The 24,101-nt window shown below is 34.3% G+C and overlaps 1 protein-coding gene across 8 annotated transcripts in view; it reads left to right on the forward strand.

Annotated features, from left to right (window-relative positions):
- The window catches only part of PTPN13 (protein tyrosine phosphatase non-receptor type 13), a 173,094-nt gene that overhangs the window by 116,871 nt on the left and 32,122 nt on the right, over positions 1–24,101 (forward strand). For 3 of the 8 annotated variants that reach the window (XM_019731269.3, XM_019731270.3, XM_074323879.2), the window contains 14 exons: positions 580–636; positions 7,545–7,634; positions 7,941–8,048; positions 8,226–8,357; positions 11,994–12,457; positions 14,355–14,498; positions 15,707–15,800; positions 16,422–16,507; positions 17,207–17,369; positions 18,789–19,003; positions 19,118–19,216; positions 20,594–20,958; positions 22,146–22,320; positions 23,679–23,837. In XM_019731269.3, the coding sequence (XP_019586828.3) occupies positions 580–636; positions 7,545–7,634; positions 7,941–8,048; positions 8,226–8,357; positions 11,994–12,457; positions 14,355–14,498; positions 15,707–15,800; positions 16,422–16,507; positions 17,207–17,369; positions 18,789–19,003; positions 19,118–19,216; positions 20,594–20,958; positions 22,146–22,320; positions 23,679–23,837 (2,351 nt within the window). The remainder of the gene's footprint in view (positions 1–579; positions 637–7,544; positions 7,635–7,940; positions 8,049–8,225; positions 8,358–11,993; positions 12,458–14,354; positions 14,499–15,706; positions 15,801–16,421; positions 16,508–17,206; positions 17,370–18,788; positions 19,004–19,117; positions 19,217–20,593; positions 20,959–22,145; positions 22,321–23,678; positions 23,838–24,101) is intronic. The other 5 variants (XM_019731271.3, XM_019731272.3, XM_019731274.3 and 2 more) reach the window with 4 other exon arrangements.

Here is a 24,101-nt window from a genome sequence, read left to right on the forward strand (position 1 = left end):
TGTTAAAAATAGCCCAAGAAGATACTGATTCAATCTTTCAGAAAACACTTTTCAAAATATGTTCACTATAATGGGATTTCTTACATAGTCTAAGCTATTTTCATTAGGAAGGCTTTGGTCTACATAAAAATCCATCACATATCAGATGTAGAGTAGCAAATATTCCATAGAAAAACACAGGTGAACTACAACTCACCCTTGAAAATTTATTTTCTGCATTTGTGTTTTGATTAAAATTATTCATTCTTATTGAATATTGTATTTTCATTTAACATTTGAACAAATGTTTTCAAAATTCATTTCAGTTCATCATTTCATATTTGGCATATCAAAACGTCATTGTCAGAAACAATACATTTGTGTTTAAATTTTTTCTGCAAAACAAGTTAATATGCTTAACTTGAACATTAGCAATAGTAAGTAAGCCCATGTGGGAAGACATATTTTTCTGAGTATAAATAAGAGAAAATGTTGCTGCCTTAATGTTTTATTGCTTTTTATGAATTTATCAGAAAAAAATTCAATATCTAGTATCTAACTATTTTATAAACTGTCTAATTAATTTAATTTATACCACAGGAATGACTTTGCATAGTTCTGGAAATTCTTCATCCCAAGTACCCTTAAAAGAAAATGGTAGGTTTATAAAATATTTTTCCCCTCATTTCCATCATATCTTTTCTCTTGTACCTTATGAGACAGTCTTAGACCTAGTAATGAAGAGGCTTCAATTCCATGCCAAGGATTTCAGGCCTTACACTGGAGGCAAAGGAGAATTGTATTTTGCAGCATCACAGTGATGTGATGGGACCTGTAATTTAGGCTAGTGTTGATGAACTAGAGAAATGACGAAGGTAAGGACACTAATTGGGAAGCTAAGCCCGTAGTTCAGGTGAGAGAGAATTTTGATTAAAAAGAGTTTTAACTGATGAGTTATTTTAAAGGGATGCTTGAGCTGAATCTTGAAATAAAAAGGATTTTGTGGGCAGAATGGTGTGGATAAGCATTCCAGACCAAGGACGTAATGTGATCAGAGGTATGGAGCCATGGGAAGATAACAGGTTCAGGGAACTGCAAGAATCTCAGTATGGAGGCATGTACGTGCAAGGGTGGAGCTCAAGACTAATCGGGACTAGCTTTGAGTCTTATCTTAAATATTATGGGAAGAATTTGAAGACTGAAAATGTTGAGGTTTATAGTTTTAAAAAAGTCTAGGAAGAAACAAAGTTGTAGGAAGACACTTTGTAGAGTAACTTGACAGTAGTTTCAAAATTTTTAGAATTCTGATTACAAAATACTTGCATGCACATTATCTTATTTGATCTTTCTAACACCTTTCATGGGTAGAAGAATGTTTTATCACTATGCATACAGTACTTTCTTCCAAAAAAGTTTTAAGTCTTACCCTCAAACATCAGAAGTCTAATGAGAAGGAATGCTAATCAAATGTGTTAATATAGTTAAACTTGATGAAACTTTAAGTTTAGTTCTCATTTACCCGAGAGCCAAAGCAAAAGTGAAGACATAAGAATAGGCTGAACATATACATCTGTTTTTGCAGGTCACGCTGTCAAACACCAGGGAGCTACTTTGTATAATTCTCATTCTCTACTAGATATACACATACTAGTTCTTCGTGAGAGGAAAATTTTTCTTGGAGGTGAAATTGTATCAAAGTGAAAATACATAAAGTGTCTTAAATACTCACAGTAAATGTAGAATTTTTTTCATCTCATTTTTAAATAAAAGGCATCAATCCTGAAAAATCTCAGGGCATATCATCAAACAAAAAGTTAATGAACTTATACTTGGGCCTAACTTATTAAGACCCTGGTATATAGCTTTATGATTAAATATCTTACATGGATGAATTTAGAATATCACTGTGCTTAAAATAACTCAGTAACATATCCATAATGGTAATAATTATTGACTAACAGTTATTGAGTGCTTACTATGTGCCAAACACTGTTCTAAACACTTTGTATTTATCTCTCACTTAGCCTCCACAGCAATCCTATGAATCCCAAGCTAATGTTATTTCCTTTTCACAAATGAGAAACCAAAGGATGCAGAGGTTGAGTTGTGCAGAAGGTCATGGAGTTGGCAAGTGCCTGAGCTATGATTTGAATGTAGGAAGTCTGTTTCCAGAGCCCACACTCTATTCCATTCTTTAGGCCGTCTCCTAGCATCATAATGCCTAATTAATCATAGATACTATTTCTCCCAGCTAAACTTTTGAAAGACGCTGCATAATAATCTATTCAAGGATGAGAACTTGAAGTGTGTTTTAACCTAGTCTCTGATGGAAAAGAATATGAATTTACATTAGACACCACATGAGCAGCGTGTGCAGGGTAGTTTCTCTGTTTAAACCTTTAGAAATGTCATCTTCCCACCTCCCCCCTATAGAGGAAGGAGTGATCCACCTTCTTGTGGACGTGTACCCCACCTGGCTTGCAGACAAGTCTATGTTTTCTTCAAAATTATTTTTGAATCTGTCCAAGTAGCCCTGAATTACTGCTGTGTTGAGAAATCAGTTTTCACACAGTAGAGCAGGTCAAACATATTTTTCCAAATAAGGTAACTAAGGATCAAAAAATTTAGTACTTGCCCCTGAGTCAAATATGGGACTTCTTGTTTTAATTTCAATGTCTTTCTTGCTGGTCAAGATTATTAAAAAATTAGAAATGACCATCAGTTAGTATTGAAGTATTTGTCATTTAATACAAGAACCAATGGATACAATTCAATCTTAAACTTTTATGACTTTCAGAGACCCTTAAAGAATGTGAAACTTGAAAGAGAAGTTAAGGGGAAAAAGGCATTAATCTTCTAATCTCACGAAACAGATATGGAAAGGATTCCTGTTTTTTGACTGTGATTTCAAAAAAGGTTGCTTAACCTTTAAAAAGACATCTTTCTAATTTCTACCTAAGAAAGTGAAACCAAAAAAAAAAAAAAAAGTAGAACTTGTATAAGAATTATGTAAAGTTGTTTTCCAATATTTCTTGTTTTACTATAATTCAGAATTATTATACAATTGAAAAGTAACTTTTAGCTAGATTTGTCACCTTCCTTCCTCTCCAAACCACAAAAATAGGGTCAAACACTCTTAACAAAAACAAAATGCAAAAAACAAACAAAAGGTCATGTAATAAGTTATTCTGGTTCAAAGTAACTTGGTACAGACAATGAAATAAGCTTTTCTTCCCAATATTAAAACTGATTATTGTCTTTATGAGCAGTCTTAATTCCAAGTAATAAAATGTTGCGCAAACAGAAGTGAGATTTTATAACATACTTTTGTTTATTCAGATGTCAATGACCAATATAATTTTAAATGCTAGTTTTTTTCCACATAAGGTTTAATTACAATATGTACAAAGTTGAAAATTATAATTAAAAAGCCCATAGGATTCAGATATGAGAATTAACCAGAAGCAAAAGAGTCAACTAAATTGAGGACGGAAAGGAACTTAAAAGTGTATACAAACCAAGCCTTTTCATTCTATGGATGAGTTAAATGAGTCCCTGAGATGTTATGTGGACCCAATTCACTCAGTCAATTAGTGCTGGCACAGAAAACACCAAGGTTTCCGTTATGATCCCCTTTTCCTACCACCACAGCAGTTAATATATTAGGTAGTATAACAATGAAAAATATTTCTCTTCGGTTTTATACTGACCCACCATCCCCAGGGTTTGAAATGGGTTTTTTTCCCTAGAGTGAGTGATGGATTTATCCAGTGCCTCCTTTACCTCTAGACCAGTCCATCTTAGAATCAGTGGCATCGAGCTGCCCTATAGTTAACAAGTGTCTATATCTCTAACCAAGAAATTAGTTTTTCTTGTCAAAAAAAAATTGTTCATCCTTAGATTGATTGTGTGGCTTGGCTTTACCAGAAATATGCTCTCAGTGGGAAGTTCAGTTAGTTTACTCACAGATACATCTATCACTAGAATCTACTGTTATTCTAGTTGGGAGCTATCTATAGCCACACGCACCTTATGAGAGACGAGAAAGGCAGCGTTGGCGCAACAGTAAAGCAGAGAGGCTATACATTTAACTTCTAAATTATACAGCTATCAATTATTCTTAAGATATTGCCCAGGTAAAAATGATTGGAAATGACACTAATAGTTACTGACATGATGCTACAGCACGTGTCACTCAGTGAAGTAGGAATTTCAAGTTGAAGTTCTTTTTCACTTTAAAATGTTTGCAGAATTTGCTGGGTCATAGAGTACATTAATGGGAAAAGGAAATTCTTTTAAGGATTTAAAGACATGTACGCCTTGAATACTAATGCTGTTTCCATACAATTAAAATATAACTCAGAAATATCTCGGTCCTTGAAATATCTAGCAGCCTCACTTTCAGAGATTCATATTCTATTCAATCCTCATTGAATTCTGTAAATATCTTTTTAGTTTACTTGGGTTGTCATGTATTATATACCCTCAGATACTCGACCCCCCCTTTTTAAAAAATCAATGGATAAATATTTGAACATCTATGTGACTAGAATACAAAGATAAATAGAAACTTGGTGTATGCAGAGTACTATCTAGTAACAACATATAGTTGCATATCAACATCCATCCTTCCTTCTGTCCTCACATTAATAACTCGTTTTGTACAGGCAGGGAGCTTTGGGGAGGCATCACTATTAAAAAGAGTGGGCTCGCAAAGCTTCCCCTTCCAAAAGAATATTCAACTCCACCCTACTCAAATCTTGTTCTCTAGCTAAACTAATCTATGACGTTTCCCCAGAACCCTTTCTGCCTTCCTTCCATCTCAGCTTTTGCTAATGCCTTACTTTTTGCTGTATAACCATTTTCCATAATCCGCTTATTAAAATCCTACCCCATTTCCTGGAAGTCTTCTTTATTTCTGTCAGGAAGAAGCTTCTCCTCTCTGATAGGTCTGACTCATGCCTTTACAATGCAGCTGTTTCACCGAAGGTCCAGCTAGATCTTTGCTCATCTAGCCTGGTCTGATTCAGCTCACATTTACTATGCTAGCAGCTTTCATACACATTATCTCGTTTTATTTTCCCTAATTGCCTAGTGAGGGACATGGACAGGAAAATTGTTCAGTAAACATTTGAAGGATGAAAGAATAATTGAGTGAATGCTCAAATCTCACTGGTGAATCCTTGAATATAGAGAGTTTAATCTGTTGCTTCCAGTTAGGGAAGTAAATACGCAAAAATAATTGCATTGTGGGGGGGGGGGGGTGCGCGCGCGCATTCCTATAGTGTTTACCTAGGATATATCTTAATAGACATTTATTAGCCAAATAAATAATATAAATAACCAATCTTGTTAGTGTGTATGTTGGAAATGAAAATAAAGAAAATGGTAGTTTTATTCTTTGAATCAATACCTTTGACTTCTAGCAGATAATCCTTGGGAATGTTAAGAGTATCAGGCAAAAACAGTGTAAAAAGCAAATGGATATTGTCTTCACGATGGTGACAAAAGTTTATATTTAATACCTATGTGACCTCACTCCCTTATTTGTTTTATTTTATTTTATGGATTTTATTCGGTTGTATTTTATATTTGGTTCTAGCTGAAAACTAGAGTTAATTATCTACTTTAGGATAAAACCATCTTGGATGCTTAGATGATAATACTAAGTAAGCGAGGCATTAACTAATTCATGGAGTTTATGCTTATACATATATACCTAATGTATAAGGTTCTTCACGCCACTGCCCAGTGATTTTGGGGGCATCTCAATAATTAGGAATACTGAATTACTGTTACTCTCGTTAATTATAACTAAGTTTATAACTGAGTTTTGGTCAAAAAGAGACAACAAATTAGGGACATGCATACTACAGGGAACTAGCAAACTTGCAGCAATACTTGATTTTTAAGGGACAAGATGAATTCACTCCAGAGAGCAAATGATTGTTTTCATTTTCTGAAAATAAAGGAGCTTATTTCACATATACATCATTTAAGCATTAATACATGTACAACAAAGTTACTACTTGTCTTACAACAAATTAATACAATCTTAAATCCTTGGGGAGTCATCTGTTGGCAAATAACCCCTAATTTTCAAAAAGCTTCAACGTGCTTAAGAGCTATGTAGAGATGAATTTGAAGATACAGTTTACAAAAGTATCTGAATTTGCTGAACTCACTCACCACCACTACCACCACCTCACACACAGACCAGTTTGAACTATCAAATTGTAATTGATGTTAAGAAGTGTATTGATTTGCTAGGGCTGCCACCACAAGGTCCCACAGGTTAGGTGGCATAAACAACAGAAATGTATTGTCTCACAGTCCTGGAGGTTGGTAGTCCGAGATCAAGTTGTCAGCAACACTGATTTCTTCTGAGGCCTCCATGGCTTGTAGGTGGCAGTCTTCCCTCTGTCGTCGCATGGTCTTCCCTCTGTGCACACATGTCTGTATCCAGATCTCTCTTACAAAAGACAACAGTCATACTGGATGAGGGCCTGCCCTAAAGACTTTATTGTAACTTAATTGTCTCTTTCAAAACCTATGTCCAAATACGGTCAAATTCTGAGGTGCTGGGAGTTGGGGCTTCAACATATACATTGACGGGTGGGTGGGAAGAAGCGGTGCGTTTCAGTCATAACAAGAGAGTGTGTGTTTTTCAAATGATCAGATTGCTAAGTAAATGAAGTAATGTTATTAAAATGACAATTAAATAACATATTTATTGGTTTAATTTAGGAGACACTTGGAATGATTAGCCAATAAAAATTAAAAAAAAACCCAAGTGGAAATAAGAAAAAAATTAATTGTAGTATTTAACCAGCATAGCCAAGTACTGACTTACAACATTTTGCTGGACAGTGCTACTAGCTGTAATGTTGAATAAGTCATGAACTGTGATTTCTCATTTACGAAACAATGATTAAAAAATCTCTTTACCTATCTCATAAGATTGTTCCACAAATAAAATAAGAAATAAATGGAAGTCCTCTGAGAATGTAAATATGCTAGCCAAGTCATTATTAATGACATTTTAAAAAATAAATCATTTTTTCTTATTGCTGTTTAACTCCAGAACTTACCATGAATATTTCACTCGTGATAAATAAAAATGTCAACCACTCCTTAGTAGGAAACTCTTAACACATTGAGCATTGTCAAATTCAGGAAGTCAACTGTGATGCAACAGAAAGACATGGAGTCAGAAAACCTAAATTTAAGATTGAAAAAAAAGATTTGGCTCTTGCCAGTACTAGCTGAGTAAACCTTCTCAAATTATTAAACCTTCTCAAATTATTAAACCTCTTAATATTTATTTACTCATTTCTAACTGAAATATACTTATTTCACAGGGAATCATTTATAAGGAATAAATGTGATAACATACAGTCATTTTGTGAACTATAAATCACTATCAAACACAAAATGATGGTACATTACTTAAAATGTAATTTTATAGTGACCAAGAAATCTATTAATGAGCTATGTTAAGCAGACAGTCTTAATGCATCAGCATGTTATATTTATTTTATCTTAAAATTATACATTTTCAATAGATGTGCTACACAAACGATGGAGCATAGTAACTTCACCAGAAAGGGAGATCACCTTGGTGAACCTGAAAAAAGATGCAAAGTGTGGCTTAGGTAAGTCACTGTGAGATTCTTAAAGTCTATGGCATAGCATTGGCATTGAGGCACCAACCTGCTTCTGATCAGGATACTGGCTGCCCACCCACAACCCCTACACCACCCGCCCAACCAGGAAATGTCAAAGGTGAAGTGCTTTACCAAGCACTTACAAGCAGTACTTCCACCAAATTTAACAGTCCCATCTCATGTGTGTTACCTATTAGTCATATTTGCTATAATAGTGTGTGTTAAATAGGCTAATCATTAGTCATTGAAAGTACCAGTATCATGAAGATATTTTTAAAATGTGCTGTTTCACAGGATTTCAAATTATTGGTGGAGAGAAGATCGGAAGACTGGATCTAGGTGTATTTATTAGTTCAGTTACCCCTGGAGGACCAGCTGACTTGGATGGATGCTTAAAGCCAGGTACTTTACATTTTAGGTAATTTCCTAAGTCCTTATGTATTGATAGGCAGGAATTTGCAGAGATGTTAAAAGTGGAACTTGGGCAAAATAAAAATAATGAGGGGAGCATGACATTTCTAAGGTTTAGAATGGATTTCTCTTTGTCATTGAAAATAACTGGATTGTCTATTTTTACAGGAGACCGTTTGATATCTGTAAATAGCGTGAGCCTAGAGGGGGTCAGCCACCATGCTGCAATTGAAATTCTGCAAAATGCACCTGAAGATGTGACACTGGTTATCTCTCAGCCAAAAGAAAAGATATCCAAAGGTAATGTTGTAAATGTCTCTTAGCTGTGTGTTCTGTTTCACTTTTCATAGGAGCTTTAATACTTTGGCCCAATAAATGAGATTTCAGCTCCTTATTTGCTTTCTGGAAATTTTAAATGTATAGTTTTGATTGTTTTAATTTTATGCATCAGTATAACTCTTTCATTCATTACTTCAAAGATTTTCTATCTCCTTCTTCTTTAGTAATGCAGTTGGCCCTTCAACAACCCAGGAGTTAAGGATGCTGACCCCTTCCCCCCACGCAGTTGAAATTTCTTGTATGTCTTTTGACTCCCCAAACACTTCAGTTGTCTCCCAGTAGGGGATTGGTTCCAGGGCCCCCCGTGAATACCAAAATTCATGAATGCTGAAATCCCCTGTATAATATGGCTTAGATCAGCACACACAGTCGGCCCTCTACATCCACAGACTCCCAACCGCAGATCGAAAACAGTACAGGTATTTATTGAAAAAAAATTGTGTATAGGTGAACCCATGCAGTTCAAACCTGTGTGGTTCAAGGGTCAACTGTACATGCATTAAAATAGATTTGTTGTGCAAAACTGATGTCACTTAAGTAAATCCTCCTGAGTACTTGGTGTTTTCCATCATTTCTTAAGCCAAATCAGAAATAAAATGTTTTATCATTGCCTAATTAATACAGTGACATAATACTTATTGATGAAGTCCTGTCCTGAATCAGATTACCGGAAATTTAAAAACAAGACCATATCATTTTATCTGATCATCTGCCATTGGCATGCGGTGGGAGAAAAGGCACTGGAAGAGATCAGACGACTCGAGGTTGAGCCATTCCTGGGCCACTTATTAGCTGTGTGACTTAAGTCCTCTTGAGCCACAGTTTTCCTTTCTATAAAGAGGAAAGGGTCTCAAGTCTGCCTTGTCTGCCTTGCACAGAGTAGTTAGGAGGTTCAAGTGGTAGGACAGTGTTTGTGAAAGAAGCCCACACTACACGGGCACTGCGGTGGGCAGTGGGCAGGGCTCCAGAGCCTGGGGTTAGATTCTGTCTCTGCCGCTTAATACTCTGTACCTTGAGTGAGTCACTTGAACTTGCTAAGCCTCATTTTTCTCACCTATCAAATGGTGAATATAAAAGTGCTTATCTTGTAAATTGTGAAAATTAAATAAGATAATGCATGTGAAGAGATTGGCACATTATCTGGTATCTATTAAGCACTTAAATGTGAGTTTTAGCTGTCATTGTTAACAGTATTTTTCAAAAACATTGATGTGCTGGTACATGTAAATTACTTTCATCCCAAAGATACTGGGAAATATGTAAAAGAATTAGTTCATAGATGGTTTAGATAGTGAATTTTAGGCATAACTTTAAACAATTATAAAATAGAAACAAAAACCAAACTTTCATGCCATATGGTGTGAAAAAAATTTCTTAAATTTTATACAGGTGAATCATACATTGTAAAAATCTCTTGCGTTTTATACCGATGACTGTGGTTTCTTCTTTTATTCACTAAGTACTATATATATATATATATATATATATATATATATATATATATATATTGGGTGTATATGTAATATATACCTATATAAATTATATTTTCAGCCCTTGTTTACTATGAACAGACATAACAGAGAAAACACCACCACTGCCCAAAAGAGCCTTATGATCTAATTGTTGTCTAGGGAAAGGAAGGCGATAGCAGTTGAAAATGGTGTGGCATACTTCTGGGTTTCAAGCAACTAGAACCAAAAAAAACCAGAACATTGGGTTCCATTCCTCACCATTATTTTGGCAAAAGTAGCATATGAATTCAAAGAAACTGATTTTCTCCCTGAATAATGCTCTAAGTGATTCTCAATTTTGTTTTCAATAGATGTTTTATAGAAAATTGATTCATTTGTTCAGTTGAAGGCCTGTAATGTACAAGACACCGAACCCCTAGTCTCATGGAACTTACACTTTAGTGGGGGTGACAAGTATTGAACAACTAAACACTATATGATAAGTGTTAGAAAGAAGTCCAAGGTGCTGAGCGAGCATGTAACAGTAGAACTTTACCTGGTATGGGGATCGATAAAGCTTTCTCCCCAGCAGACTTTCATGTGGTTATTTTATCTTTTACTATCCAGCTGCAAGAAAAGTTAAAAGCATAAGGTATAGTTCTGTGAAATTATTGATAAGGTATAGTTCTATGAAATTATTTTTTAGAAAGCTAGATTAATGGTGGTGTGTAGCTATACTGTAGCGTAACTTGAAAAGAGATAAAGCTCAAAAAACCTAGAACATTATCAGTGTGTATCTCGGGCTAGCCTCAATTATCAACTGCCAGAGAGGAAGGCTTTTTGTTCACTAATTTGTTTGAAGTTATAGAATGTGTACTAGTTTATTTAAATGAATCTAATTTATACAGAAACCTATGAAGTAAAAACTAAAAGTACCCTTACCCTGTTTCCTAGGGTAACTATTTGGTATGTATGTAGCCTTGTGTATCTTATAGATAAATTTTAAAAAATAATAATGCATGTGTGTATACATACACTGTTTTTCACTAAAACCACAATTATTATACTCTGAATATCAATCTGTAACTTGCTTACTCAATATATTCTGGACATCCATGAATATATACCCATTTAATGTGGCATTATATTTTATGTTTATGTATATCAAAATCTATTTAATTTTTTCTTTTGTTGTGCATCCAGGTTAGCTATAATTCTATTACAAAAGTTGCTCCAATAAATACACTTGTTTACATACCATTGTATTTATTAGTTTCGATGATTTTACTCTGAATTTCCAGTCTATATATCATGCCCTGGTTCCATAGGCTTTTAAAACTCTTTCTTATTGACTTTTAGAAACTCTTTTGTATATTAGAGATTTTTACTCTTTGATTATTTTTTGTTATTGTTCCAAATATTTTCTCTCCAGTTGCTCATTACTCTTTTAAGTTCTCCTTGACTTTCCTTGCTACATAAAACTGAATTTCTTCTAAATTTGCATTTTTAATTCTTTTGCATGTGTCTTCTGTGGTTTGTGTCTTAAGAAAACTTCCTTAAGTAGCTTTTGATAAGAGCTATATAAAAAATTTAGTTACCTTTCTTTTTTTCTTTTTTCCTTTTTTTGAATTTTTATAAGAGATTATTTGAGACAAAGTGATGACATGTGCCAGAGAGCAAGATCTCAAATGCTTCCTGGAGTTACATTTCTTGATAATTACTTGGAGTCCAAAAAATGCAATCTAATAGGACAGTATAAAACAAATATGTAAATAACCATTAAATAAAATCAAGGATTTTTGGAGACCCAAATTATCTCTATCTAGTTAGGGAATCAAGAAATTCTTCACAGAGGAAACTCACTTGAAATAGTTCTTAGAGAATGGAAATGGGGAGTTAAGATGAAGCGGGTATGCATTTCAATAGAAGTTGCCTCAAGAATGAACAAAGGAGGGAGCAGAGGAAACAGAAATCACCTTCTGTATTTGTTGCGTCCTTGTCATGGTTCCAGGTCCCAGGTCCCAGGTCATGTATTATCCCATGTAAGATCCTCCCAGCAGTCATCAGGGAACATTGTGCATGTGTGTAAGCACAGACATGTGTGTCACTAACCTGTTATTTTCATTGATGGATTTTTGACTTTTAGTGCCTTCTACTCCTGTGCACATTGCCAATGGCATGAAAAATTATATGAAGACGCCTCTCTACATGCAAGACGGTACTATAGATTCTTCTGAGGAGCACCGCTGGCCACGTGCTACCCCGAGGCACATCTCAGAAAGCCCTTTTGGGCTGCCTGGGGGCCTGCGGGAAGGGAGCCTGAGTTCTCAAGATTCCAGGACCGAGAGTGCCAGCTTGTCCCAGAGCCAGGTCAATGGTTTCTTTGCCAGCCATGTAGGTGACCGAACCTGGCAGGAATCACAACATGGCAGCCCCTCCCCATCTGTGATATCCAAAGCTGCTGAGAAAAAGAGGACTTCTACTGACAGTAACCAAAGCAAAGTGAAAAAACCAGGCAATTCTGATGCAACAGATTACTCTGACCGTGGAGATTCAGACATGGATGAAGCCACTTATTCCAGCAGTCAGGATCATCAAACGCCAAAAAAGGCATAGTTTAATTTGAATCTTTGTTTTTTCATTTAACAAAGCAAACTACAGCAAATATATTACAGAACAGAATAACCTGCTATAAACTGCTTACATTATTCTGGAAAGGAGGAATAATTTATATATTACGCTACTAACTGCTACTGCATTTAATGCTAACTTTCAGAGAAATTACCAGCTTTCAATACTAACTCTAGAACAGCTATTCTGGGAACTTGCTACCTGATAATACAACAGAATGAATAATATTTTTTTTTCTACAAGTTGTTTATCTCTTGCATACTTAATGTTTATAAGAGAATTTATTATCTGAAAAAAAATTGTTCCTAAATAGCTCTTGTAATGGGCATTTGATTTTATTATTGATAACTTAAATTCTTCTGAGGTTCTGAATGTATGATAACAATAAGAACAACAACACAGAGAATTGCTCAATTCCTAGAAATGATACAAATTTAAACTCACATTCAAAGCAGATTCAGAAAAGAACCTTAAGCCCTTTGTTCACTGAAAAACCAACATTCCTCATAAGAGGCTTATGCCCTTATAAATGGGGATCAGCTGTTGTGCCTATGTTTATATTGGATTTGTAAACATAAGTAAAGTAAGCATGAAGCCAACTCATCTTAGAAACTTCTAAGTTAAAAGCTACAGCTTGATATATGAGGTGTGATCAAACAGTACAGTGAATGTTTAAATAAAAAAATTTATTACACTAAAAGACATCTCACCATTATCCCCCTTCAAAATACTCCTTCTCGCTTCGAACACACTTATTCCATCGTTCTTGCCACTTTCTGAAGCAGTTCTGGAAGTCCTCTTTTGTGAGTGTTTTCAGTTGTGCTGTCATGGCTGCCTCAATGTCTTGAATCTTTTTGACTTTTGGGAAGAGCCAGAAGTCTCACGGTGCCAGATCCAGTGAATAAGATGGATGAGGACACACCATAATGTTTTTATTTGACAGAAATTGTCGTACTGGAAGCAATGTGTGACACGGAATGTTGTTATAATGTGGGATGATTTATAGCACACTTCAAACACCTCTCAACCGTAGCTCACACCCCACTGACTGCATCGAACAAGTTGAAACTTGTCACACACTAAGTTTCATCGCACCACTTCCTGTATTGAAGATCCCTGCCTTGCCATTGGATGGCACTCGGCAACAGCATTGACCGTATTTTGTGATCACAATGGAAAGGCTCTGTGTCACACATTGCTTCTGGTACAGTAATTTCTATCAAATAAAAACATTACGGTGTGTCCTCATCTACCTTATTTACCAGATCTGGCACTGTGCGACTTCTGGCTCTTCCTCAAAGTCAATATGATTCAGGACATTGAGGCAGCCACGACAGGACAAATAAAGACACTCGCGAAAGAGGACTTCAAGAAATACTTAAGAAAGTGGAAAGAATGATGAGATAAATGTGTTCCAAGCGAGGAGGAGTATTTTGAGGGGAATTAATGGCAATGTGTCTTTTACTGTAACAAAATATTTTTTTAATTTAAACACCGTATTTTTTAATCACACTTAATATACTGTTTTTTTAAAGGAAATGGAAATAATTTCTAAATTTGGGAGTATAAAAAGCATTGCAAAGGATTATGTGAAAGCCAGGTTTGAACTGGGTTCCGGGCTTCTCTCTGCCATATCTGGCTGTTTGATCTGAAGCAAGCCCTTTAGTCTCTGGACTTCAATTTCCTCAACTATAAAATATGAAGGCATTGGATTAGATGATCTCTAAGATCTCTTCCAGCCCTCATGATCTTTGAATCCACTCTATCCCATAGTATCTTGCTTCTTCTTAATTTTTCCAAAAAACATATCAATCTTCCAGTAGCAATTCATTTTGAGTCTAACAAGAAATCCTTTTGTCTGTTTTTCTTTGTTAAGGAATCTTCCTCAGTGAATACATCCAACAAAATGAATTGTAAAACCTTTCCTTCATCACCTCCTAAACCTGGAGATATCTTTGAGGTTGAACTGGCTAAAAATGATAACAGCTTGGGGATAAGTGTCACGGTACTGTTTGACAAGGTTTTCAACTGTTTTCTCTTCTCCATTTCCAGCAGCCTATTGTATGCCAATTTATTAATTAAATTATTTTTCTTCAAAAAGGAAACTTGTCAAATACTTCCAAAATTAAAAATTGAATAATACCTTAAAATTTTTTAAAAACTTGAGTGTACTAGTCACTTTTCCTGTGGTTTTAAAAAAAGTTAGACAAATGCTACCTTTTCCCCCCATAGATTTCATACTTGCTTAATCTAGTACAAGACTTAGAAAGTACAAAATTAATAAGTATGCTTTGTATACATTTGAAAGCTTCTGCATGAATGTGAGACAATGCATTTTAAACTACATCATAAATTAAAGTCTAATGTATGCTTTTATGCCCTTTCTCTCCGTAATATAACTTGTAAGCATAATTAGTATCTTCAAATTACAGATTCCCAAGGAATATTTGTACTTTTAAGGTAATTAAAATATGAACATAGGCTACTTGATAAAATTACTTTAGGATTCTATTAATGAATACACTATACCCTAAATTATCATTTATGATATTTAAAGGGTATTGTATGAAAAGCCATTTAGAAACATGGTAGAAATAGCACTATTAATATACAGATATCAAAAAGAATATCTAATTTTCTACCACTTTTTAAAATATTATAACCCTTTTCCTTTTGCTTTTAACTTCTTTAGAATTTTATTATGCTCCTATTGTGAAGAGAAATAAAAGCTGTATATCCACAAGAGATGGAGAATCTACTCGTTATATCTCATCTACACTATAAACTTATCTCCCAAAACCTTTGAAAATGAAAAAATAATTTTCTTTGACTCATGAGATTTGCTTTCAGATTAGCAAATATGATCTGAAGTATATTATTCCACATGTTGTTTTTTCTGACAGTTATGTTCTCACACTAATTTTACGTAGATGGATTTTCCTTTCTGCTTGCTCATAATGCATGGTGTAGACTTACAAAGGAAGAGCAATTCTTCATATTGTCAGGATCTGGCATGTTGTTACTTTTTGAATAAAGAGTTTTTCCTAAAAGTAACTGCTTTAATATTTGGAAAACTTAGTTAGGAATATTCTTGCGTATTGAAGTAATTGCATGTGCTGACGTTATGTGGCTGCTTTGGCTGATGCGTTCTAGGTCTCAGCTTTGAAAAATGGAGTGTGAAATTTTTCATATTACACAATGTTACTTCATTTGTCTCTTTCCACTTAGGGAGGTGTGAATACGAGTGTCAGACATGGTGGTATATACGTGAAAGCTGTTATTCCCAAGGGAGCAGCAGAGTTCGATGGTAGAATTCACAAAGGTAGAGTATTTGTGTGTATATGGGAATTACATATAGGATTATCACTTTAACAAATAAATAAGAAATTGAAAAGTTGATGTAGACTTTCAAATTATTCATAACATAAGAACATACAGAATTAAGACTTCAGTATTACAAACCTCTTTGATGTCATTCCAAAAAACTCTCCTTTCTTATTTGCTAGTATCTCCTTTCTTATTCTCTAGTTTATTCTCTCGTATCAGAAAATATTTTAACAGTGTTTTAATTCGTGTCTTGTAAACAAATTGCCAGAGAATAAGAAAGGGAGAGTGCCCTTGTAAAAACACTGACATCTACGTTTCTAATAAGAGCTAACTAAGTTGGTTCCCTCCAGTTGCTCTATATTTATAGTTCAGTTTATCTTTTTCCATAATTTAAATTGATTTTATAGTTTATACAGTATTTTGTTCTAAAATGTATACCTAGGATTAGCCATAGAATTGGGAAAGAAATTAAATTCTTATTAAAGAAACTGTGACAGTTTTGCCCAGACTCTGAGTCTCTTCTCAAACAAATTAGTGTAAAACAATACCCAAGATATTAAAGAGCATGATGATATTTTATTATTTGCTTCTTTTTAAATGACTGCCTAATTTATAGGTGATCGTGTCCTAGCTGTCAATGGAGTTAGTCTGGAAGGAGCTACCCATAAGCAAGCTGTGGAAACACTGAGAAATACAGGACAGGTAATAGATCATATACCAAATTTTTAAGATACCTTAGAAGAACATAATTGTGAATAATATCAATCTCATTGAGATCTCCAAATTTGTTAGTCGAGAAACCGAACCTGATTTATATAAACATTCTGGTATTTTTGTTTCCTCCAAATTGGGAAGCAAGTATTATGAATGACAAAGACGTTTTTTGCTGAGGAAACTGGCTTTCCATATCATATCACATTTAGCCCAAATATAACCAGATATCTGATAGGAGGAATGGTGGAGATTGCATTTTTAAAATTTTTCATAAACATCTAAGTGATTTTCACTTCTAGTCCTTCTTCAGCCCAAAGGATAACTTCACTTCCGTCTAATATATTTTCAGTCAGGGCGCTTACCGAATTCTTTATAATGATCTTTATATTATAGTACAGTGGTGATTTTATTCAAATGCTCAAATTTTCTATAACATGGTTACGTTATTTTTATAATAGATTTTTTCTTTTTAATCATTTGTCTTTTTCATGTAGAAAGTAATAAAATCCTGATTTTGAAATTTTCAATCCCTTGCTTTTGTCCTTATATTTTTTTTCTCTCTCTACCTATATTTTGGTAAACCAGGTATTTACTTTAAATTGTTTTATATTATCAACTAAACAAAGTCCTGAAATTTTATCTACCTATAATTCTTTTTAGTTAATGAAGTACTTTTAATTTGTCCAGTTGGTTCATCTGCTGTTAGAAAAGGGACAGTCTCCAGCATCCAAAGAACATGTTCCCGTAACCCCACAGTGCACCCTGCCGGATCCAGATGCCCAAGGTCAAGGCCCAGAAAAAATGATGAAGAAAATGACATCGGTCAAAGACTACAGCTTTGTCACTGAAGGTCAGGCCACACGAGACTGTCATCTCACCTTTAACTTATCCCGGCTTATTCAAAATTTGACTTTTGCATGTTGAATCACAATTCATGCCTGAGTCTCTTTAATTATCCTTGTCAAGTTTTAAATAATAATCTGACACAGCACTATAGTGAATTTTAAAAAAACAAAACACACATATTTGCAGCTCTTAGTGTCTGAAAGACTAGATAATGAAGTCAGGCGTAAAATAGATTTTGGTCACTTAATAGTACCTTAATTAGTTGTAAAATTCAAAATGACATTTACAAGGCAAAAAAATAAGTATAAATAATTGCTGAGACTATCTTCAAACCCATATGAAACCTTGAATCTTATGTTTTCTATGTTTCCATTTAATTTTATAGATTTGTCAAGTTAACCCTGGATAGAAATTATCTTAATAGTTCCCAGATACTGATCTTTCCTACAAACTTTTTTTTTCTTTTTTTTTTTTTATTAGTTACAGGTATATCTTTCCTAAAAACTTTGACAGCCTTTGGACATACCACTAATTGATAGTAAAATAAGAAAATTAAGATTGATGTAGTAATGAGCTTTTCCTAAGACTAAATGTGTTCATAATCCAGAAGTACCCTTTATTCTGAGATTCCATTTATCGTCCTTTTAAGGGGCATGAATGTCCTTTATAAGTGATGGTAAGGGTAGAGAGTCATTATTTTGTCTTTTATTTTAAATCATTATTGATTACAAAAATGTTACAATTCTCAATTTAGTCCCAAAAATAAGGAGAAAAAGTAACCCAGCCTATATTTTTTCTGATTATGAAAGTAAAATTAATGTACTCACTTTATCTCACTGCCCTGTATTCTTTATTTATTCCATCATTCTTTCTTTAAGTACTTTTTTTCATTCTCTTCTGGTTGTTCTTTTTATTTCTTTTCTTGATGAGAATTTTATAATGTCATCGCACTTTACTGGATTACATCATATCGCACCAAAACATTAGAAAGAATGTCATCTTATTTCCCCATGCCCTTCTCTAACGTTTGTTTTGCTCTTGTTACTATCTCTCTCCTACTGTATACCTGAATTTCTCTCATTCTTCTTCTCTGAATTTTTTTTCTTCTTTTTCTCTGTTATTCTACAGTCTTAAAACACATGGGATTTAAGCATAATTTCATTTTCAGAATCCTGATTTTAGAGCCCTTCTTTCTGTTCAAGCAGTTAGTTCACTCAGCTTAGTTCATTAAGTTAACTTTTCTTATTGAGAATATGAAATAGGATTTGAGTATAGAATAAGAATTCAATAAGTGCGTATAAAGTTATAAATATGGTGGAAATGGGCTTTTTAAAAATGTGTCTAAAAGTGTATTTGTTTGTATGTTCCTATGTATACATAGCATATTAAGAGTCTTTAAAATTTTTATATCTTTTTTCTCCAGAGAATACATTTGAGGTAAAATTGTTTAAAAATAGCTCAGGCCTAGGATTCAGTTTTTCTCGAGAAGATAATATTATACCCGACCAAATGAATACCAGCATAGTAAGGGTTAAAAAGCTCTTTCCTGGACAGCCAGCAGCAGAAAGTGGAAAAATCGAAGTGGGAGATGTTATCTTGAAAGTGAATGGAGCCTCTTTGAAAGGACTATCTCAGCAGGTGAGCCCCTGGCATGTGGAGTGCATCATTTTTAATGATGAGGTGGATTGGCCTTTCAGAATGATTTCATAATGCTGGTTTAACTGTATTCATTTGTCATTCATGGTACCACAGGAAGTTATATCTGCTCTCAGGGGAACATCCCCAGAAGTGTCTTTGCTTCTCTGTAGACCTCCACCTGGTGTCCTACCGGAAATCGACCCTGCTCTTTTGGTGAGACCTATGAAAAGTAATTTATATTTTTATAGAATATCAATTGAGTGATGAATTCAGCTTTAGTGGTTTCATCATTGCTTAATCTCCTGGGTTTTATCCTAGTTACTTCTTCAGTTAGGAGTATGTCACTTCTGAGTGCATTCTATCTTTCTAATATAAAGAAATTTAATTCGCTTTCTCTTCACGCCCTTCCAATTCTAGAATTCTAGGAATTAGGAAGTTGTTTTCTAAGCGTAAATAGAAAAAGACATAAAGTAGTGGCTACAAAAACCTTTTATTTCTTCATTGAACCAAATTGGAGAACATAATGCTCATTCTAAACTAGCTTAGATAAAAATGAGAATTATTTAAGATTTTTTTTTTTTTTTTTTTTTTTTGCCTTTTAATAGTAGAAATCACAGAGTAAGCAGTATGTTTGTATCCATTTCATTTTCTTCTATCAAGGAATAGCTAAAGGATCCAAAATCTATTTGGATGGTTATTTTTAAATTGCATACTAATTGGTAGGAACCCATACATAGATGAATAATAATACAACTGAAAAAAGACAGCCTTTGTCCTGTGTACTTAAAATAATGTTCCAAAAAAAAAAAAAATAATAATGTTCCATTACAAGTGAACATGAAAGGCAGGAGTGTCTGGCCCCAGCAAATTTAACCCTTATATCAGGGAAAAGGGCAGTTTCAGAAAGACATTAATAGGAATAACATTTCTGTAAGGCATATTATAAATAGCATTTTAAGAAATTACAGTGGTTTCGGACACCAGTTAGGAACTGGTGGAATTCTCTTGATGAGTACATAAATTGATACAATCTTTCTGGAGAACAATCTGGAAATATTTAACAAAGCCTTTTAAAACATCCTATGTGCTGATTACAGAAAATTCTATTTCTGTTTTATAGAAAATTACAAGGAAATAATGAGAAACTCAGGTGAAAAATCTACATACAAAGAAGTTCTCCTAGATTTCCATTAATAGTAGAAAGCTGGAAACAACTCTGTATCCAATAAAAGGAGATGTGAAATAAATTAAAGGCATAGCCATCTGTAGGATTATTACACGATTTTTATGCAGTTGTTTTCAAAGCATATTTAAGAACCTCATAAAATGCAGAAACCTAAATTTTGAAAGTAGGATACAAAGTACAATATATAGCATAACTGTAATTCTGATTTAAAGTATAAGTTGTACAATATTAACAGTTGTTATTTTTATAATTCTTTTTCTATAATGAGCAAAAGTACTTTATTAAACAATTAATTGAATACAGTATTAAAAAGTGCTGTTATTCAACATGTTCATTTTCAAGTACGTATTCTAAAGTTAATGTAAGTTGTCGCACTCTGATCTCTTTAAATGTGTCCATTACAGACCCCACTGCATTCGCCAGCACAAGAACTTCCAAACAACAGTAAAGACGCTTCTCAACCAGCATCTGTGGAGCCAGGCACCAGCTCAGATGAAAATGAAATGTCTGACAAAAGCAAGAAACAGTGCACATCCCAGTCCAGGAGAAACAGTTACAGTGACAGCAGTGGGAGTGGAGAAGAAGACTTGGTGAAAGTTCCTGCAAAGATACCAAACATGAACTGGAGTTCAGCTTTGCATCAGACTCTAAGCAACATGGTTTCACAGGCACAGAAACAACATGAGGCGACCAAGAGTCAAGAAGATACCATTTGTACCATGTTTTATTATCCTCAGAAAACACCCAATAAACCAGGACTTGAGGACAGGTATTGTCAATACTATACATACATAGCACTCAAAGCAACTGGTTGTTAGTAACAGGAGCAGCAACCTACATTTCTCTAAGATTGAAATGTGTCTGTCTGTGAACTTCACAATGGTTAGGCATAGGATGACTCTACTGGATATCTAACTACATATTGTGACTGACAGTTTTAGTTAGAAAACCAGTAAGCTCTCTACCCATTTGACCTGAGCCTCACTGCTCACGTGAGCGTATTTACTAAAAACTGGGAAAGTTGTTTATATTGCACCATCATTCATATTACTTAACAGAAAGAGAAGAAACCTGTTTAGATAATGTTGGAGTGGGAGGGTAGGGAGTAGAAATATGAAGGGAAATGGTGGGGAATATAAGGGGTTAGAGAGGTTGCAAAAGGTAAGATATAAAAGTACAGAAGACGGAGAAAGAAGAAATGATTGAAAATATAGAGGCACAAAAAGCGAAAGACTACATCTATACCTCTACTAGTTATTCATGCATTTTGCTGTTTGGTTATGTTTTTGTGTATATCCAAGTCCAACCATATTTGTTCAAGTTTTTTTTTCCCCTACTGTATCCTCCAAAATAACCCCAGGAATAAGACTTTCATTCTTTTCTTACCGTGTTTCCCCAAAAATAAGACCTAGCCGGGCCATCAGCTCTAATGCGTCTTTTGGAGCAAATATTAATATAAGACCCAGTATCACATCACATCACATCACATCATCACACCTGGTCTTATATTATAGTAAAATAAGACCAGGTCTTATATTAATTTTTGCTCCAAAAGACGCATTAGAGCTGATGGTCTGTCTAGGTCTTATTTTCGGGGAAACACGGTATTTCTTCTTTTTCATTATGTTGACACACATGTTAATTTTCTGATAACATTAGGTTCAGCCTTGAATTAACAACTAGGAATTAAATGTGTATTTATTTAGCCTGTCTTACTAATTTATGCAGCTTAAGAGAGCTTCAAAATAGAACCTGGACAAAGAATAAAAATTGGTAATGTAAGCATGTAACAGATGTGAAATAAATTCATAGTCCAGAGTCAGATTAAAAGTAGCTAGGATCTCAATCAAAAGCAGACATGAATATTTGTTAAACATTTGCTCTTTGTGGCACTAATTTACTATATTGACATTGAAATGTATTTGAAAAAAAAGTCTTGCTTCTTTGTCTCTGTAGTAATCCTCCTTCCCCTTTCCCAACGGATGTGACTCCTGGGCAACCCCAGACAGAATCTGCTTCCACTAATTCAACGACTACATATCATATACGTCACACTTCTGAATCAACCCAACAGGAAAGCCTACCATCTTTGAAAAATGACTTGGAAAACCACCTTGAAGACTTTGAATTGGTGAGTTGTTTGTTCTATATAAAAAAATTCCCAAAAAAAAAAAAAGAGAGAGAGAATTCCATATTTTCTCTCAAGTAAAATGTCGTCTCACACAGTTTCCCCTTAGGGAAAAGGCTATCTTTTAGAGTAGCTTCATATTTGTGTCCAATAAATAGATAACATATCTGATGTGTTTCTCTGCTGGGAGTTAGGGAAGAAAGTAAAAAGACCTGGGTACAATCCTGACTGTCCTACTGACTTGCTGCATTTTGGCAGATGGCCTGTGGACATAATTACTTAACTCTCTGAGTCTTAGTTCTTTGGCTATAAAATAAGTTAGTAACCTCACAGGATTGTGGTGAGGATTAAATGAAACAGCATATAAACAGTACCTACTATAATATAGTACCTACTGTTTCCCAAATTCTGATGAGTAACCTATTTAATTTTTAATTCATTTTGAATGTAATTTTTTTCTGCAGACTTTTTTTGTTGTTGTGCCTTTACATTATACTAATGGCCCTAAAACTTCTAAACCTATAAATTCAGTTTGGAAGCCAAATTTCCAAGAATAATATCCTTTGCATTGATTGAAAGTCCACATTTTCAGTACTGTTTTTATTATCCAAGTAATATTTATTGTAGGAAAATTAGAAAACAAAGAAAAAGATTAAAACTACCTATACCCTTACCTCCCAAAAACCATCAATATCTGGGAGTTAATCTTTCCAGATACTTTGCCTATAATTTTGTGTTGTGTGTGTAGCATGTATAGCTTCGATTTCATTCTCAGCAATAGAATGGAAATAATCTGTGAATTATTTCCTTAGAAATTTGCCATTACCCCTGTAACCTGTGCGCAACCTTTATGTCTCAGTTGAAATAGTAAAAAAAAAAAAAAAAGATTTTTTACATAGCTAAATGTGTGAAGTTGTGATATTTAATTACCGAAATACTTCATATTTTAAAAAAAAAAAAATTTTTTAATTAAAAACTTTCTTTTGTGGCTCTTGCCATCTTGGATTTTTAGAAATAGGTGAAGAATTTTCTGAACTTTCCCTTAAAAAGTATTCTCTCGTCATCAAAGCATAACCATAAATGTGTTCTTGTTTATCCTGAAAACAAAAGAATTGAAGCTTGAGTAGGTTCTGTCTCAGATATCTCTAGACAAGCACATAATGTTGTATTTAAACCCAACTTTTACATGGGGGACATTCTATCTAGAGTTAGAAAGACCTGGCTTCTTCACTTAGGCAAGATAAATAACCTTTTAAGGTTTCGTTTCCTCCTCTGTTATTCAATGGAAATAACAGTCATCTTTCAGTTTGTCTATAGGGCAAACTAGACAACCTAAAGGACTCACTGTTTTCTTCCCTTAGGAAGTAGAACTCATCATTACCCTAATTAAATCGGAAAAAGGAAGCCTGGGTTTTACAGTAACCAAAGGCAATCAAAGTATTGGTTGTTATGTTCATGATGTCATTCAGGATCCAGCCAAAAGTGATGGAAGGCTAAAACCTGGGGACCGGTTGATAAAGGTGAGACATTATGTGGAATGGATTCGTGCACATGCAGACAAAGAGCAAGCCAGGGCTGGAGAAGGAAGAACAAGAAGGTTGAGTTAATATAACACTGTTTCTGTGTTTGGTTTATGTTTTCCTTTTCCACCTCTTAAAAGTAAAGGCCTTTATAGAGTTAACAGTTTGTAAAACGCTTAAAGTTCCCTTTTTAATTTGGAAGTCTCCCTAATATCAGTTAAAACATTAAGCAAGCTATCTTGGATTTCAGGGACAAAGTTTCTG

Source organism: Rhinolophus sinicus, chromosome 1 (genome assembly GCF_057876585.1).
Source record: "Rhinolophus sinicus isolate RSI-liver-muscle chromosome 1, RSI-T2T, whole genome shotgun sequence".
Lineage (NCBI taxonomy): Eukaryota > Metazoa > Chordata > Mammalia > Chiroptera > Rhinolophidae > Rhinolophus > Rhinolophus sinicus.